The following is a 20,202-nucleotide window of genomic DNA, read 5'->3' on the forward strand; positions in this document are numbered from 1 at the left end:
TCGAGACGAGTGTGTAGTCGCGATTGGTACCCTTTGCTAAATTGGATGATTACTTCCCTTACTGTCGGAATGCCGGTTTTCTTGTTGATTTAGCGGTTCGGAATATACAATCTACATTCGTAATGGCTCTTAGCTTTTTGTCTTGCCATCTTCCTATAATTTTTAAGTTAGAGCCAGAGGCTGTGGCGCATGGTTGGTTGGCGTGTGGCCAAATTGGCTTTCGTATTGTCTTGTATATTCATAATTTGTTTATGTTTGACAATTGGTATTTTGGGCCGATCAGATACCAAAGATCTCTTGGTATTTTGCGTCCAAATGTTCTCTCTTTTCGACAGTATACATTTTCCATAGCCTGTCTAAATATACACCAAGATGCTTTACTATTTCCTGCTGGGATAATTGTTAACTTTTGCTCGTTTTATTGCTCCAACTGACAACTGAGATTATGTGTTTTTCCTCGTGGCGAACGTTACGTGGGAGGATTTTGTGATATTCACATTAAGTATTCTTTCTTTCCTCTTTTTTTTCTTTTTTCTCAAGGATTGAATTTTACAATTTTACTTTCGGATAGAACTTTATTTATGATGGAACGACAACGTATAGAAACATCCATAAACTTCTTATTAGTCGGAAATTTCTATTCAAATTAATGTAACCAAAAGAAATCGAGACAGATTTTACTCCTCTTTTTACACCTCGGTTTACAACTTCATTAGCCTGTACTGTATAGAGGCTTGCTCTTTCTTTATTAACCGAATGAAATACGTTTTTTCGAACCGCAAAGTTTCACCCATAAGTCCATTGGCAATTTCTTTCCCAAAAAAGAGAAAGAAGACAAAACGAAGAATTTATTATCGATCGTAAAACTCGCGAATTAGCTTGAAAAGTTTCACGTTCAGCCGTTTGCGGACGAGTGTCGGACAAAGTCGTGAAAGCCGATGGAAATATTTTTCGAGCAAGTTGAATCGATCGAAGAACGAAGACACCGAATACATACATCTCAGTTTCAAAATCCATCGTGACTGTGAATCCCTGCTGTTCGAATCAACAATCGCGATTTATCGTTCGACGCCGGGTTTATATAATAAAGGAGTCTCGTTTCCAACGCGTTACCTCGCTTTCACTTCTTCCCCTGTATCAGTTTATTGATGCGTATACGTGGTTACACTTGCTGAAAAATTCACACGTGACACGCGGTCATTCATCCTATGTGTTTTCTACGAGCTCTGTTCCGGATCTATTCTCCACTTGTTACCTAACGTTATACAGGAAGAAACCAGGATACTGTAATTTGTTCTTATCAAACAGGTACTCGGAAATGGGAGAAATTTGACAAGAATTCTCGATACGACTGCGAATCAACGTTTTATTTGCAGGTTTCTCAGTTTTATAGATCTTTAACTAGTTAGCTGTTTTTGACGAGTATACTAGTCATGAAGAAATAGCGACATTTCGTGTTACGACGAGTATACTCGTCGTGCGTAAAAGGTAATCACAATTTGCTGTTTAAACTGCAATTTTATTAGAAACTGAAATATGTTCGTAAATTTTCAAATGTTTTGAATATTTTGAGGCTAAGACGAAATAAAACGAACAAATAAAAAGATATAAATAATTGTTATAAAAAAACTGTACATATTTAAACAAAGTAATTGCTCTCTCCTTTGTCCCCTGCGACATATTTTAGGTACACATTGTTCAAAGAGGTTGTTGCAACAGCAAACTGGTTAATGAAACTTTAAAGAGGAATGAAAATACCATGGATGTTTGATGTAGAAAAACTATGCAGATAATGGAGAAAATTAATGAGATTCGAAGGATTTTTCGTCTTAAAAATTATTAACAATAATACAATAATTTGTTTTTGTAAAAAATTAAAAAATCGGAGAAAAGGAATAAAAATCTCGATACAATATTAACTGAAAATTTTATTTCTAAGATTCTCAACTTTATCGATCCTTAATGAGATTAAACAGGAGACCAATGTACGATAGTTTCCTATCATAGAGGAAGTATCAAAAAGATGAGGAAAATGTATAAATTTCCAGAATTTTCAATCTTAATGATTCCTAAACGGAGAAAACAACAATTTGCTATTATAAAAAAAGTAACAATCGGCGAAAATTAATAAAATAATTGATACGAGTGAAAGGCATAGATTTTATATTCAAATTTCATGTTTGTCAATTGTCTATGAATTTATGGCGCATTCTAAAATAAGTGACCTTTAATTTTAATTGCTTTTGACCGGTTTTAATATAAAATGTGCCAGCAATTTAATGTGATTTTATAGAAAAAAATTTGCAAAAAATCAATGAAACTTTGTATTAATAAAAACCTCGATACGACTCCCTCAATTTTAATGATTCTTAAATTTTATCTTTATTATTGTCTGGTAAGCCGATATCACGTTAAAACAATGCACCAATGATCTCAATCTTCCTTTACCCGCGTTTCCTTATCAATGTCCCGCATAAACAGGACAAAGCCTAACTATAATCTACCCAGTACCTACTTGAATGTTAATATGGTGTAATGGAAAAACACGGAGCTCTAAATAAGAAGTAAAGAGGGGAGCCATTGTTAGTCGTTAGAGGTTACCTTTAGCGTATAGAAGAGCTTAACGAGCTCAATTCACCGGCAAGAAATGCTAATAACGAATTAAGCTTGCCAGCAGATGAATTGTCAACGCAGGCAATCAATGCAATAGCGACTGTACATATGCAAAGGACACCGTTGTCTCGCAATCTGTTGCTCCGTATAAGTCTTTATCGTGAGATCCAATGTGATTATACCTTTTTTAATCTTCTACGTTCCACTCGTCCTAATCGAGAATAATTGTTGCGATTCTTAGCGAAAGATACCATGGTTCTTGGTGAAAAGTATCACGTTCCTTCGTTGAAGAATAGTACAATTTCTCTTTAGATATTTTTGGACTAATCCTTTAAACTGAAAGTTCGATCAATGGCGATGTGTAAATTATAGAAGCTATCGCGTTAGAAAATTTCTTATATCCGAATGATTTCCTCTTGATACTGAACTTCTTTGCGTTTCTTCTACTTCCCATCTTTTTTATCTGCAATAGCCTCTTTCTTTCTTTGTTCCTGTCGTTTTATCAACGAAGACATGAAAACGTCTAGATATTCGATTTTCACCGATTAATATCTTATTTGGAAAATAATTTTCCAAATAATCGGTCAAATGAACGGAACACGCGAAATGTATACAATATTCGAAAATATAGAAAAGTAACCAAAGATAAAGTTATCATAATAATATTTAGTAATATTAAGGAAATCCTTGAACTGAAGAGTGTTTGTGGAGAGCGCTGTAAGCGCCAGTAAGAAACAAGTTTTTCAGAGGGGAAAAGGAACCTTACGTATTAACGTAGTCCAAATTCGTGAAAAAGGAAAGTGTATCCGTAGAAGAGTCTGCGTATGCCGCCTCTTAGTTGTAAAGAAAACTCGATGTTTCATTCGTTTAGACAGATGGCACAGACAAAAGCCAAGAAACGATTAACTAACGTTTATTCGCACCTATACTTTTCTCTGCAAAGACGACACTGTAACACTATTTTCCAACGTTATTAACCAGTTAGCTGCAGTTCTCTGAAAAGTGTGTACGTAAAACATGTCGCAAAAAGCAAGCGATGATGAGTATACTCGTCAAACACAGGGTATGCATGGCTGTTATAACATAGAGTTAAATTACAATGAAACGACTGTTTTAGTTTTTAATTTCACTATTGACAGGGCTCGTCGTAACACAAAATATTGCCACTTCCTCGTGACGAGTATGCTCGTCAAAGACAGCTAACTGATTAATAACTATTTAGAAAGGGAAATTACATTTAAATTCTGTATTATAGCATTCTCATTGCCACGTAAAACATTTCCCAATAAGAAAATTATGATTTTTCAATTTTTTGGCGATTACAGCGTTTTTTACAATGACTCTTCGATTAATCTCGTAACATTGTGAAATTACATAAATACCCGGAGACTACTAATAGCACAGCGATTTGTGAAAGGGAATGGTCGAGAGGATGAAGACGACGCCCGACGAGGTCTCGTCGAAGGCGTTTAATAAATCTCGAAGAAGAGAAAGGGTCCTCCCGGCGGTAAATTTTAGGCACACGTGGCTCGATCACACGCCGTGTATCGGCGTTTACCTTGTTAAGCTTAATCTAGGTAACGAACGAGAGAAACGAGTTGTCCTTTCTCCGAAAGGACCGTTAGCCCGATTTCCACCTCGTTTCGGATATGTCAGAAACGAAACAGGTGCCTGTTTGACGAGGCCATCCAAAACTCGACTCTCGTCGTAATCCTTCATCCGCTAGAAACGCTTATTTCCGATCAAAAATCGATCTTGCTCGACCTACTTAACCAGTTAGTTGTTTTCGACGAGTATACTCGTCACAAAGAAATGGCAATATTCTATCTTACGTCATGCGTGAAAAGTAGTTACAATTTGCTGTTTGAATTGCAATTTAGCAATTGCAGTAAATTGCAGTAATAAAATTAAAAGATAGAACAGTCATTTCTCACTTACTCTGTGTTTGACGAGTATACTCGTCATCCCTTACTTGTTGCGACGTATTTTACGTACACACTTTTCAAACAGCTCGCAACAGCTAACTGGTTAATCCAACTTGTCGAACGAAAGTATACTATGTACGACGTGTTAATTTATTTTCCTCACATTTCACGCGCTCGAAACATTCGCACCGCCTTACCGAAGCATTAGAACACTCAAATTTGTTTAGTAATTTTTTCCTGTAGTATTCTCTTTATTAATATTAATATTAATTATGAAGACTGAAATTGATTATTAGTTCGCGAATTTTTTATGCAAACTTGTTTCTTTGAAAACATAGTCGGAGAAGCAGAGAAGCATTTTCCAATATTATGTGCATTTTGTGCAATTTTTCATTAATTCCGATATTTCTCTTGCACAAGAATTTGACAGGAGAGATCTACAATTTTATTTTTATTTCATTGAGAATATTCTTATTGTTCGATGGATTCTAAAACTATGATGCTATAAAAATAAGGGATAAAAATATGCGACAACTATTTATATTTATACCACTTTCATCGCACTAATATAATTTACTTCTGTTAGAACAAAGTCAACGACCGAGTGAGAATTTTGAAATATAAAGCAACCGTGGAACTCTGAAAAACGCTTTGAGCCGGATTGGTAAAGTTAAAAACGGCGGCGTTTCCTGTGATTCAGTGTGTTCAAAGTTCGACGACACCGCCGGTCTAATTCGAGCAATTCTGATCGACTCACGGGGAAATTGCACCACTGGCGCCTGACAGTGTCCCTGAAATGTGCACGGCACTACGCTTCAACCGAATAAGCTTCACCCGAATTAGAATCCTTTGCATGGATAATTTATCGAATGCACATGTTAGAGAAAAATGTCTAAAGGGAAACATTCCTTTACTGTGTAGGAGTTTGATATTCTGATTCTTTGTCGATGGAACTTCAGATGTAACTTCAAGATACGTTAGAACAAAACAAAAAAGAAAGAAAGAAATATAAATAGCTGAAAAAGTAAACTAGTAACCGAAGATTCCAAGATACCAGTCTTATTTAAGATTTCCTTAAACATCAAACTATTGAAAGAAACTGTGGCAAAACGAATTCTCAGCCACCCTTAGCTCCTAAAGATTCCAAAATACTACGCCTGCCTAAAATTATCCCAAGGGCCAAATAGCGAAACGAAACTGAACCCTTAGTCATCGATTCTCCATCATCCCCCCAAGACCAACCCTCAGTCACCAATTCTCACTTTATCAACCAAAGATTCCAAAATAGCAGCGCTATTTAAAGATCTGCCTAACATCGAATATACGGTTAAAACAAGTTCAACTGAGACAAGAAGCCACCCCTACCAATGAAAGACACCAAAATGCATCTCTACCGAAGGTTACATTAACTAAAATATCAAATAGTTGAAGAAAGATATCGAAACCTCTGTTGTCCCTACAAAGTAAAAATTCCAAAATACGCCTCTGTGTAAAACTCGCCTAATTATCAAACAATTAAGAGAAAATAGTAGCAAGAAAAATCTCGAACCACCGCTCTCAACCAAAGATTCCTGAGTTATCCCAACAGACGTTTCAAAATGCGCCTCTGCCTAAAACTCGCCTAACTATCGAACAGTTAACAGTCAAAGGGTTAAATGAAAATTATAGTAGGAAGAATCCGGAACCACCGTTATCAAACAAAGATTCCTAAGTTATTCCTAAGTCATCCTTGCGAACTAAAGGCTCCAAAACACGCTCCTGTTTTAAATCTCCTCTAACTATCAAATAGTTAAAAAACAAAAGAAGAAAAAGAACTGTAGGAGGACAAATCTTGAGCCACCGCTACTAGTCAAAGGTTCCTAAGTAGCTCATAAATCCAGAGAAAGAGAGAGAGAGAGAGAGAGAGAGAGAGAGGCCGCAGCTGTTTCTAAGCATATCGAAGTGGTCGTTGGCCAAGAGTTAACAGGATGACACCGAGATTAGCAAAGTGGATCGCTGTGTCAATGTTGCAGCTGGCAACGCGGTTGGTTGCCTCGGTGCTGCTATGTCGTATCGGTGGTGTTATCGACTGGCAAAGGGGCGCATGCGTGCCAACCAGCCCCCGTCCTTACAACGGCACATCGACGAGGACGTGGTCGTTTCTAGGAGACCGAACAGTCTAAACAAATGGTATCCGAATCCTTCCACATCCTGACACTATCGTACCATCTTTTTAACGCTCTTCCTTTCGCAACACTCTGTCATCGTCGACTTTGTTCTCGATTAGAAGCGTGAAGTTAAACTCGTTCCTCGAGCTGCCTCGTCTCACGAGCATCTTCTTTTTTCCGATGAGCATTCACAGGACCAACGAAGAAGGAACGACCGTGAATAACGTCTTCCGGCTGATGATCTTTATTGACGAAAGAATCAGCCTCAAATAGCCTGAAACGCCCACTGAATAAGCTCGAGCAATTATCTGATCAGATTGCGTTTATTGCTGGCTGCATCGGTGCTGTCGTAACGCAGCTCGTCGCCTGAAAATATTGATTTCCTATACATTCGCGCCGTGAAAATTGGAATAAACGCTGCAAGTATCTGTATACGCTCCAACTGACGCTCTTCTGTGTTCCATCTTCCTTGACTCGAATGATTTTGGTGAAACTTCGTTTCCATGTACAAGTTTCGATACGCGAAAGTTTCGAAATAATGATCTCCGTGCGATAAAATTAGTATTCGATTATTCAGTTATAGTGATACTCAAATATTTAAAACATCTTAAAATTTACGAATATATTTTAGTTCCCACTAAAATTCCAACTTAAACAGCAAATTGTAACTAGTTTTTACGCATGGCGTCGTAACATAGAATATCGCCATTCCTTCGTGACGAGTATACTCGTCGAAAACAGCTAAGTGGATAAAGATCAGAAATATCGGTGCGCTCGAAAATGAAATTTCACCCATGATTTTCTACATATATGTGTATACTTGGTTATTCGACGAGGATCCTGAAGATAAGAAATTTTCTCATGTAAAGTCGCACGTGTTTGTCTTCGCATAAATTATTTTTCTGATTAACATAACGTCGAGACGTTCTCCGTAAATAGAGCATCGTGTAAGTAAGACGTGCCTCGAGCCACGTTCTCCACCTTCCACCGTCTGAAAATCTTCCTCGGGGCTGATAAACTGATCAAACAAATTTATCACTTGTTCCGGAACACGACAAGAGACCTTCGTACGTGTTTAACCAATCTGGATCGACGTATAAATCAACAGAAGTCGTGCTAAATTCGTCTTATCGACGCGGAAGCAACTTGGTTTCATTCAATCGTGTTACGCGTTGCACTTTTGCGCCAACGTGTTTCGTCAACGTTACAATTCGCTTCTTCGGGGCAGAGCTGAAACTTCTTCGCTGAGATTCAAAGTACGAACAACCGTGGAAAGTAGAAAAATCGCTTTACTCGCGCTAACACGCTCGGATAGTCCGCAATTGCAAGTCGATGCGATACGTTTGCAAAGATCGATCATGCTGCACACGCGAGAGCCTCTTCGATTCGTAGATGACGCAGTCTCTTTCGTCGTGCTTTGTTCCTTGTTCTACGTTTCTGTATATTTCTGTACATGCGAAAGTACACATTCGGCACGCTTCGAAAACCATAAATACGCGGACAGATATCATCGATTCCGAGGAATATCTTATACACAAGTTAGACGTACTTACAGTCATTCGGATTTAGCAATTTGAAATTCCAAGAATCGAACGAGTACGGTGGTGATCAAGAAACGCGCGAATCATGAAACTTGCAGTGGATCGATGGCCGGATGGCGGTCGTGTTTACGGAGGAAAAGCAGTCTGGAAACTCTTTACCCGGTCAACGAGAGTTCGTAATCGAGAATCGCAACTCCGCACTGGGTTCTGTCGACCATGCAAGCGGAGACGCCGAGCCAGCGAATAATCCGCCTCTCCCTTTCCGCTCCTCGTTCGCTGTGCCGCGACCAGAAAGGGGTTCGATCGTTGCAGAACTATCCACAAAACGATTTCTGATAATATTCTTTGTGGAAGCGAAGCTTATTATGTTCTTCGAGTTCCGTGAAAATACCGCCGTTTATCTTGTTTCTTAAAGCTTTATTCGTTAGACCGTTTTATAAAACTGCTATCTATAGTGAAAGATCTATGACGACGAGGAGAACGTGTTTGGTAAGTTTCTACCAATAATCTTTGAGTAAATAATGAAAAGAATTGAAATAGCCCAAACGTTTCCTTCTTGCATCTTCTCTTTCATAAGAATTTATGAAACTACTAACCAGTTAGCTGTTGCGACCTGTTTGAAAACTTTGAAAAGCGCGTGCCTAGAATTTGTAAAAAGTAAGCGATGACGAGTATACTCGTCGTAACACGGACTATTGCCATTTCTTCGTGACGAGTATACTCGTCAGAGACAGCCAACTGGTTAAACGAAAACTCTCTAGTTCGTTGTTTTATCTGGTGACTTTGGTGAATACTTTGCAATATCTAAGGCTTGGAAAAATGTTACCTTCCGATATTTTTCGAACAATGTTTCACGATATTCTGAGACTTGCAAGAATATTAGCTCGTAGTATTCCTTGATGAAAATTTTACAAGGTATATATACAATTTTCGACATGGATTCTTGCAATTTTAAGCGATCATCAACTTATTACATAAATTCCGTGAGAATTTTCTTAATTACCTTCTATCTATCTACAAATTAATGTCAAGATCAACTTTCGTTCGAAGCTAATGATACTTCAGAAAGTAAACTCTGCGATTTGACTGTCTGATTTTCAGGATGATCTTCGGTCCACGACATCCACAGGCAGGGACCCTCTTTTATTGAATTATTCGACTCATTCGCATCGTTTCCCTGCAATCTAAAGGGTGTTCCTTTGATTGTCCTATTTGTTTAACGGAACGACGTAGTCGTGTCGCTTTAAATTCCCTCACAAAAAGAATCCTGGCTTTAATTGGTCACTCGATTATGCTCAATTGCTCGCAGAAATCTAGTCGACCAACGAAAAAGAGAAAAAGTACGTGCCATGATTTCACAAATCTGTTTTATCAGGCAAAAGAACGTTCCTCCTTCTTGGTCTCTCGTTCTTTTCGTCTTCGCTCGTGTTGTAAAAATCCTACGAAAACAAAATATTACTAAACGCTTTACTTGTGTATATACATTCCAAGAGAAAAATACCGTAGAAATAAAATTTCATAGTAGAAATTCCCAAAGTAAGAATCTCAGAGTCCGGAAGAAAATTCTAAAATAGGAATGGTATATCTAAGAAGCAAAAAAGAGAAGATTTCGGAAGAGGGAGAGTATCCCTAGATTTATCTCAAACAACAAAAAACTAACACTCGTAGCAGAGAGCTAAATAAACCTTTGAGCACCCTCTTGGTTCTCACCCTCGCGTCAAAGACAACTCACTTTCTTCACTTTCTTCACACTTGCCCTGACCTTAACCCATGCGGGGTTCTCAAATAATAATTAAACAATCACTCGCTAACTAAGACGACTCGGAAAATATACAACACTTACTTCGTTATTTATCTCTCCACTGTTCAGAAAGTTGAAATTTGGCCTCTAAATGTACATTCACGTGTTTAATTCTTCAATATGTACAACTGCTTGCTATCTTATTCAAGAGAACAGTAAATAGGATTTTATTTTAAGAATACTAAACTTACGTTTAGCGTTGTACAAATTCGCGTTTTATCGACGAAACGTTATTGGCCTTTAACCAGTCAGCTGTTTCTGACGAGTATACTCGTCACAAAGGAATTGCGTGAAGTTACAAAATAAAACAGTCGTTTCGTGACGACTCGATTCCATTATTATAACAGTCACGCACACTCTGTCTTTGACGAGTATACTCGTCATCGCTTACTTTTCGCCACGCGTTTTAGCTACACGCTTTTCAAAGAGGTCGCAACAGCTGACTGATCAATGTATAACGTAGAGCGATCAACAAATGGACCGATGTATTCTCCAAACAAAGTTCAGAGTTGAATTTTAAAATATGGAAGTTCAGCTGTCCTGAATAAAGTCTACCAAGCTTGTGTTTCAACCAAGAAAATGCGAAATATATCGTCCTGAAGAGCCATAGATGCAAAGCAGTTAAGAACTAGTTTTCGCAATAATCTACGCGACGAACTTTAAATGGAATCGCAGGATTGCTATCACAATCGGTAACGTGACCGGTAACGAAATACATCGATACACGGTGTAATTAAATTAACTCGACAAAGAAGCAGTCGAGTGAGAAACTCTGAGCACTTGTTTGAATATGCATGTCGTTTTGCTCGTGGAGAGTTTCGAGAAAGGCTGCTTCGAAATAAATAACCCACAGTCTTATCGCAGCTAATCTAATCTAGCACATCGGCATCGTATTCCGCGATGGTTACCCTCCGCACGATTTATCGTCGATTTACATTCAACGTCTCTCTCCCTCATAAACGAAAAACCAATCCCTGGGATCGCTACCTGCACTTTCGAGCGTGACGAATGTTGGAAATTATTCGTTCGACTACTGTTCCAGGAAATGGATAACTTAGAGTCAGCCAGTGATCAGGTAAAAATCTATTTTTCCAAGTGGAAAGTCGAACTTTTCGTACGTAAAAAGGAAGAAAACATTTCTCCATTTTAAGAGGACTATCTGCAGCAATTGAAAATGAGAATCGATAATGTATTAAAGAAAATAATTAGCTGCGTTATGAAGCGTAGAACCATGGTGATTAATTTCACATTTCCTACGACCTTCGCTATATAATTTGTCTGTAAATAAAACTCGTCCGAAACTCGTATCCTTCTGTTACGTGGAAGATCTGAATCTCAACTTCGATTTCGATCTCCGAAGAATCCACGATGAATTCGTTGATTATCCAAACACCATCAATACCCACGATTTTCCGAGTATTTTCACGAAAGTGGAATAGAAAAAGTACAGTAACGAGCAGAAGCATGAACATAATTTTAGTCTTATGCTAGTTTCATCAGAAGGCGATAATACGAGTCATTTATAATCACCTTATTGCTACTTTATGAAATAATTATTTAATTTTGTATAATTACAAGATGAATCTGATCAACAAAACGTAACACGTTATTTTCATTAATATCAACGATACGCAGAATATTTCTCGAAAATAGAGACGGAAATGAAATACCGGTGGCGTTCGCGAGTACCTCGTCACGTGCTAACGTCGTCGTGTCGAGATTGTTCAACAGAAACAAACGATCATAAAGCGGCGAAACATAGAATGCATCGTCGCAGCTGTGAAAACACTACCTTCTGCATTTGGTCGTCGTCTATTTTCCAGATGAAATCGAGCGACTCGTGTTGAACACGAGTCGGATTCGCCTACTTCTCGGGACGGAGCGTCGAAACAAGCCGCTTTCGCGAGGGAACGGCAACCAGGAATGCCGTTACTAGCTGCACGTGCCGATTATAATCGCGCCATCGATGCGCGAGCGAACCGATTTTCACAACGAAAGTGATTTCACGCGCGATCTTCCGAGCCCGTTACGTCCCTCCGTGTTTTTGCCACTCGCTCGTTTCTTCTTCCACCTTTTTTTCGTTACAAGGTTTTTCATACGTTTGACAAGTAACGGATGTTTGATGGAAGGTCGAGACGAAGAACGATTCTTTGGTGTAGAATCGAGAGAGAGGAACGAGTGTTCGACGTACGTTGGATGCAAGAAGGAGCACGACCGCTTGAGATAAAATCGAAAAGAGGAGGAACGAAATTTTCGCGTTAAACGATTACGATGAATGAAAATCGGAGGAACTTCGGAGAGTTTAACGGGAGAGTGGAAAAATCTTTGGACTGCGAATTCGAGATGGGAAGAAATGGTTGTTTCGTACGAACTAGAGAGAGAAAGATTGATTCAGCGCGGGAAAGATTGAAACAAAGAAAAATGATTCTTTGGTATGGGATGAATTTTTGGTATAGAACGATTATTGTGATTAACGAGTCGGAGAAGCTTCGCAGAGATTAATGGCCAAGTGGCAAAGTTTGTGATTTAAGGAAACTGAATGTAAAGTTCGACTTTAGTAGAAAAATCTCTACTTTCAAATATTGTTGTACGTACTCATAAATTGACAAACGTATTCTCCACATAAATGCAGATTTTACACACTGTTTCCTGTACTTATCTCCGTTCTGGAAAAATTCCAATCGTGGGTACAACGGATCTACCACCATGAACATCATTTTCAACGCATCTTGCGTATATAACGTTACATACAACTCTATATAAATTGATATCGCGCTAACATTACGAGAATAATCGATGTAGTATGATTCAGTACATAACGGAGGAGGAACTTGTGAAGAGAATAACTTCGACACAAACAGTGGAGGAAATTCTAAATAAGTATAAAATCTTCTACAAGTCTGTCCCGTAAGAGTAACCAAACTGATGTTAAGAAGCTACTTAGCGGATAACGCAAATAACTTTTTCTTTCTCTTACGCTTCAAAGTTTGGATGAAAAATTCTAATTCCGAGGTATTGATGATATGACAGAGAATGGAGCATAAACTGAGCATAAATTAAGGATACGAGGAATAAAGCAAAAACCCTTGGACGATAAAGGGATCAAAGTTAACGTTTAACGCGTCATCCGTCAATCCACGAGCCTTCAATATCGTCGAGGTAGAAAAAAGAAAAAATGTCCGAGCTACCCGACTCTTAACCCTGTGCTCGTGCATGTATGCGATACTCTTTGACTGGTGGTTTTAGTTGTGAGCGTAAATTATTGGAAATCCATTACTTCTGAATGAAAAGACTTGCACGAGCCCTCGTGCCCGTGTCTTGCCTTAGCCGATAATGCCGAACCGACGAGCATATAATATATTTATTTCCGACGAGATCACTGCGTGTTTCGTCAGGATGAAATTCTTAACACAATCGTGTCTTTCCATTAACCGCTTTGTCATTAGAGGCTTGAATCTCTTCTTGTGAAATAAACCTTGAGGAATTTCATGAAATCGATCGCTGGGAAACGAAGAATTGGGAACCTGGAATTTTCAAGAAGCGAGCACACGTAAGAAATTGTGAGGATTCGAGAGCCAGCACGTTTCAAGAAGAAGAAAAGGAGAATTGCTTACGGATGATACCAATTTTCCCAGAGACGTATGATCTTCCATTACAATGGTGAACCCCTGCTGCAAAATTGATCGCATTTCTACGATGATTTGGTGGCAAGCCTTTCTCCAAATCAAATGCCTGCAAGATAAACTATTGAAATTACCGTTCTATGATTTTACGATAAATAAACTGTACATTTTGGAAAATTGTCGATTTAACGCTGCATAAATAATCCTGTTCGTATACGAATTTCGTAAACAGCTAAAGAAACTGTGACCTGAAACATAGAAAATTAACAAGGCAGCAAATGTTAAGGATATTCTGATCTACGCAACGATATTTTAATATTCTAATTTAAAATGCAAAGAAACAAGCGTGACGCCATTTGCGTCTCTTGTAATGTTAAACATTCTCGAGCATAGTATATATAATTTCATAAGCAATGAAATAAGACCAATGTGCGATACCGGTGCTCATAAGATATTCAGTATATCGTGAAACTGACCATTCGTCACCGTAACACGGAGACGATGCGCTCGTTACATTTATGAGAACAATTAAGGGCAGGCAGGAACGTGAAGCAATTAGTGCGACGCGTATGCAGATGCAACGCAACGATCAAAACATCGTAGCGGTGGCGAGACACGCACTGGCGCGAGAGGAAACGCCGTATCGACGACGAGAATGCATCATATGTGTCGGTGGTAAGAAAACGCGACGAGAAGCGGTGCACGTGATACGACGCTTACCCGTCGCGTTTATAGAACGGTTGAATATTTATAAAGCGTGGCAATGACTCCAACCGAATGTTAAAAGTATCCACGTAAGTGCATCTCTCCCGTAAATACGCCAGGGGATGCTCTTACTGCTTACAAACTGAACTGTCGTTGTACAGAGTTATTAGTTTTTGAGAATTTGTATTTTCGACGCGATCTTGCGTAAAATACTTGGAAAAACATAGTATTTGAGTATATGATGTATGTATTATAGGTTTAATAGCGTGTTCGATAAAATTGAGAAATACAGTGGCTGCAAAGGCTACTTTTACACCGTTGTATTATTATAATATACCTTGTTATATTATATGTATATCTTGGCATATCAAGTTTCATATCATTTAGTAGTACTTGCATATAACTACAAAAATTTAATACTATGAAATTGATACATGGAAAGGAGGTGATACAAAAAGTGCTTAAATAAGGTTACGTGCGATACTTTCTGTAGTCACAATGGAACATTTAATCTTAAATATAATATTGGTAAGAGCAATAGTTCATAATATTGTAAATGGAAAGATATAAGATAAAATAGGATAAATTGTTCTGACACTTGTGTCTCTATCCGTCATAAAGTTTATATCCTCTTCAATTTAAAAAATCAGTCTTCGTTCGTCACTTACATTCATTTCAAATTCTCAATTATGGAATATTCCATCTACGAGGCTGCTTGATTTATAGGGATGCCCATAAAATAACGTTTAGATTAGTATAAAAGTGTGTATACGTGAGATTTTCCATCGAGTATACCATCTGATGGTATTTCTAGGATTTTTTACGGTTATTAAAGGGCAAAGAGAACAGGTATCCATTCATAAGGCACAGTGAGAGAAATGAAATAACCTTGACTACTCTACGAAGCTGTCATCATCGATGCACAGCTCCGTCCAAGATTCATTCACACGCCATACGAGCTCTGCGACGATTCGATCGAATTAACCTCTTGCCTTATCAATTTTTCCCTAACCATATACGTCAACGTTAGCTATTTACTTCTTCGATCTAATGTGAAACATTTACATATATGTTATACGTAATTTATATCAATGATTCGTAAACTGGAGGTAAAGGATAAACTATAACTAACTAGTTAACTAATTTATAATCTTTTAATTTTGAAGTAAAGTTAAAATCAAAATTGAATTTTTTAATACCAGTAAAATATCTTTCGAACAATGTGATTGGTTCTTCTCAAACAATATATCTCGTGATTGGTCCTTGTTGAACTGAAATATTACTTTAATACCTACATATGTACAAATAGAATCTGCTGTCGTTGTAATTGGTCCTTTTTAGACAATATATCGTGTGATTGGTCCATCCATATATCGTCTAAGACGAAACATTGAAATATTGTATTTACGTAATTCGTATTCAGTAATCCATTCAATAATCTTGTAATGTTGAATTAAAGTTAGGATTAAAATTAAATTTATTATATTTAACTTCATTCCACATAACGAATAACATAACGAATACGATATTATATTTCTTTGATTTTTTAATTAAAGAAATGAAATCTGAATAAACATTTGTCTTATCTACTAAATATCATAATAATTGATCTACTTTGAATATTCTATACATTTATACATTATATTTTTGCATGTTATATGCATTCTGTAGATTTTTGAAGTCTTAAATATCTCAAAAATGCTTTACTAATTCCATACCACAAGGCAAGTGGTTAATCGAGATTTTATCGACACCCAAATATTTTGACAATACTGACGAAGATATAATCACAACGACAATCATAATGATTTTCTCTATCGAGTTACTTTCCTCGCGATTACATAATTTGTAACGTCAATATTATGAAATGATACTTTCGGTGACTTACCATTTTTTATTGGAATATGGGAATCGTATCCGAAGCCCGGAGACACTTACAGCTACGGTTGACTATGGACGCACAGAAACACGTTACATCGACTTTGACACACTTCTCGCGAATCTCGAAAGAGCAATCGAATTATCGGTTTCGAAAGCGACAGAAGTTCGAATGATGTATTCCACGATTATAGAACAGCGAGCACTCGCGAACAAATAGAGTTCGATTTCACGACTTGTTCAAGTGAATGACATTAGAGCACATCAAAACAGTCAGTCACCGGCTAACATTTAAGAGCACGATCTGTATACATCCGACCAGTCCAAATACCCGAAACAGACTGGCTGCTTCCTTTTCGAATCGTAATCTACTTTCGGAAAGCGCCGTTAGATGGCAGCAGGATACAAAAGCCCGCCATATTGGACCGTCAATAAAAGCGCTTTCGTTCGAACGCTATTTGGATCAAAACAAAGCAATTAATATTTATTTAAAAAGTTGATTTAATCTTGAAATATTATTGGAAACTTTATAAACATCGCAAAAGGAATTTTAATAAGATTTTCATTGTTATTTCATGAAAGATTGTTGCTTCATTGATTAATATTTATTTAAAGAATGGCTTTTATCTTATAATATTATCCAACAACCCATAAATATTCTAATCAACAAAATAACAATCTTTTAAAAATAGTAAGGAAAATTTAATACAAAATAATTGGTATTTGTAACAATTCGAATCTCTAAAATTATGCGATACCAATATTATATTCTACGACTAAAATATCATTCTATGAATAACTATGAATAGAATGAACAATTTATACTGGGACAGAAATTTATTGCAAGTTACATAAAGTATTATATATATGACTCTTTTAATATTATGGACGGTCGGAACTCTCAGATTGGTCCCCCTAAAAAGCAACCGGCCGACCAAGTCAATTGTTCTTAAATAATATAAATTGAAGACTAAAAGAACGTGGCCAATAGTAACCAAGCACGAACAAGCAACCGCCACTTACGCATAACATGATAAACGAGAGAAAAAAGAACAGTGTGAATCACCAGTACCAGTCGTTAAATAATTTCTTACGCTTCTACGAGACTATTCTTGTCGTAGTGAGACTTAAGCCCTGATATTCTCAACATTTTTTACTCAATAATCATATTTTGTTTTCCAATTTAAAGAAAAACACGCAAAAAAGAAATGCATATCCCATAATTCAAAATAATAATAATCAGAATTTTACAATTTAAATTCAATGGTAAAAATCCAACAAACGTTTCGGTTCAAATTTCAATAATGATCTGATACTAAATAATTAACTGTAATTATAACTATAACATTTTTTAAATAAGGAATTAAATTTCTATAGCAATAGAAACGGTTAAATTGAAAATAAAAAATTTCACTACCTGTAAGTTGGAATTGCAGACAGATGCATGATAAATTCTACGTTAGGTGTTTTGACGAGAAATTTCATGCACGGAGTGACTTGCACTTGCTACTCAATACTGATCGATTATTAGCCAATTGGCACTCAATACAACCGTGTCAGATGCATCCAATTACTTCACGATTTCGTGTTTGTAAACAAACTAAAAAATTCATAAATACCCTATGAACACATGTTATTTTATACCGCGAAATGAGATTAGTTTGAAAAACGTGTCTCTCATGATAACTTTACTATCTATAATTCTTATTAAAAAATGAAATTAGCTGGAATATGAAAAACAAGATAAACTGAATAATTTTATAAGATTCTTGAGAAAATAAATTTAGTTTGCTCAAGTTATCTGGCAATTGATACGTTAACATGTTGCATGCATATATTAGTCATTAAAGCATGAACTACGTTGTTCAAGAGCAGAAACCACGATAGAGTTCAAGTTTACAGCACGCTAATTATTGTTTCGCGAAAATTATATAATCAAATTTACATATTTTAAATTGAAAATTGTAATCGGAATGACATTGAAATATAAACATTAATATTTATAGTAAACGAATAAATAACTATGAAACTTACATTCGTACGTAGAGACGAGTATTCAATTCTAACCAAGTCATTAAATATTTAATCGAGTTTACGTGTTGCTACGATGTAAAAATCAATTTATCAACATATCTGTAACATACAAAAATTGTAAAATAAAAATTTTTTATTTCTGCCCTTGAATTGTTTCAATAAACCTACGAACCATGCAGGTTGCCAACCATGCAGGTTACCAATCATGCAGGCAAATATTCTATGCAATAGTTCATGCCGCTAGAGCTCGTGGTTGACGACCAAATAAGCAGCAGTGCAGTATTAATCTGGCATTAAACGTAATTCCTCTCTCTCACAGCGGAGAAAAGTTATTTTCCTTCAAATTTCCGTACAATAATCATTAAATTGACGTGATCAATTGGTTCGAGAAAATGCCACGCGGTAAGCACGGACAAATTATTATTTATTTCACACTCGACACACACAGTTATCATCATTTCTTCCCCACCACATTTCTTGGCAAGAAAAACGCAATTTCGTATATTATGACCTCGACGAACGAATTTGGATCTAAAAAGACGGTTTTCCTTTAGGTAAATATGTTAGTTACAAAGGCCGGAGTCGTCACTTCACTAACCCCGAGGAACTGGAGGAGCAACGACGCCAGGAGGAAAAAAAGCTCCAGTGGAGAGTCAGTATTTTTAAGTTAACCAACAGCACGACGACTTAGATATTATTATTAAGTACGTAAGGTCGAATTATCCTTTGACGGTTGAGCGTAATTGTGCGCATCATTACTGAGATTTTTCATGGAGCATGATACTCCATGTTAGTGCAACCGTTTGAGAGAACCGGGCACAAAGCTTCAGAAAATTCTTAAGACTCAAAAACGATGGATAGATCCTTAGATGATTTGTTTCATCTGTTCTTTCCACTTGCATTTGTTCTTTCGAAAAATGTTACATAAATTTTACTTAGGGGGCTGATAAATAAAAATTCATTAATGTAAACGAAACCCTTCATATTTAAAAGTTATAATGATATTGTTTTTTTTAGAAGAACAAAGGGAAGGATAGTTCAAGTGATGAGGAAGATGAACCCAAAGCACACGGTGATTCAGTAAAAAATAATAGTTCCTCGGGGTCAGATACCAACAGCGAATCAGAATCAGAATCAGAAACTGAGGTAAATTAATCGATAGAGATTTATAATAATCGATAAATGATAATTTTCCTTTCTTCTTTTAATTTGCAGGGAAAGACAAAGGGTGTAGAAAATTTAATTCAAGTTGAAAATCCAAATAGGGTACAAAAGAAAGCAAAAAAATTATCTCAATTAAATCAATCTTTAGACACAGCGAAACCAGATTTATCTCGTAGAGAACGGTAAAAATCAATGAAATATACAGAAATTCGTAACGTGTAAAGATTGGAGAACTCATTTTTCTCGTCTTTTTTAGGGAACAACTAGAAAGACAGAGAGCATATGCAAACTATCAGAAATTACACGCGGCAGGTAAAACGGAAGAAGCACGTGCGGATCTAGCACGATTAGCTATAGTTAAACAACAACGGGAGGAAGCGGCTAAAAAACGAGAAGCTGAAAAGAAACAAAAAGAACTCGCTCTTCAGAGGAAAACGGAACTTAGGCAAAAAGCTCTTGGCAAAAAATCCTAGAACGTTTTAACTTGAGTCAATTAAAATATATTTGATGTCACAACTACTATTACATTAACAATAATGAACAGTTAAAAAATCTACTTTCATATTGATACTAATTAAATGGATCAATTCGCGCATTTACAGAATGCGTTTGATGAAAATATCCTTGTTTAATTATACATAAATATAATTATTACAATAACTAAACTATACCTGTATTATTATTCAATATCTCCCACCTGACATATAATTTTATTTTACTAAATTGACAATTCAACAAAATAATCAATAAAACATTATGTTTACTTGCAAT

General features: G+C 36.7%; 2 protein-coding genes across 2 annotated transcripts in view; one reads left to right on the plus strand and one right to left on the minus strand.

Annotated features, from left to right (window-relative positions):
• The window catches only part of LOC132913661 (ADP-ribosylation factor-like protein 4C), a 53,090-nt gene extending 36,503 nt beyond the window's left edge, over positions 1–16,587 (minus strand). The window contains exon 1 of the mRNA XM_060972156.1: positions 16,244–16,587. The gene's annotated coding sequence lies outside the window, so the exon portion shown is untranslated. The remainder of the gene's footprint in view (positions 1–16,243) is intronic.
• A 1,887-nt stretch (positions 16,588–18,474) lies between these two features.
• Positions 18,475–20,096, plus strand: LOC132913686 (28 kDa heat- and acid-stable phosphoprotein). Its single transcript, XM_060972193.1, has 5 exons — positions 18,475–18,669; positions 18,822–18,919; positions 19,285–19,413; positions 19,483–19,613; positions 19,688–20,096. The coding sequence occupies exons 1-5, from the start codon at positions 18,660–18,662 to the stop codon at positions 19,902–19,904; spliced, it is 585 nt and encodes a 194-aa protein (XP_060828176.1). The 5' UTR covers positions 18,475–18,659; the 3' UTR covers positions 19,905–20,096.
• The last annotated feature ends 106 nt before the right edge of the window (positions 20,097–20,202 follow it).

The sequence above is a fragment of the Bombus pascuorum genome, chromosome 13 (assembly GCF_905332965.1).
Source record: "Bombus pascuorum chromosome 13, iyBomPasc1.1, whole genome shotgun sequence".
Taxonomy (NCBI): domain Eukaryota; kingdom Metazoa; phylum Arthropoda; class Insecta; order Hymenoptera; family Apidae; genus Bombus; species Bombus pascuorum.

Excerpts from the sequence above, each read along its gene's own strand:
- LOC132913686 (XM_060972193.1), top strand. Across the intron at positions 19,414-19,482 it reads AATCAGAATCAGAAACTGAG|GGAAAGACAAAGGGTGTAGA; the intron begins GTAAATTAATCG and ends TTTAATTTGCAG. Across the intron at positions 19,614-19,687 it reads GATTTATCTCGTAGAGAACG|GGAACAACTAGAAAGACAGA; the intron begins GTAAAAATCAAT and ends CGTCTTTTTTAG.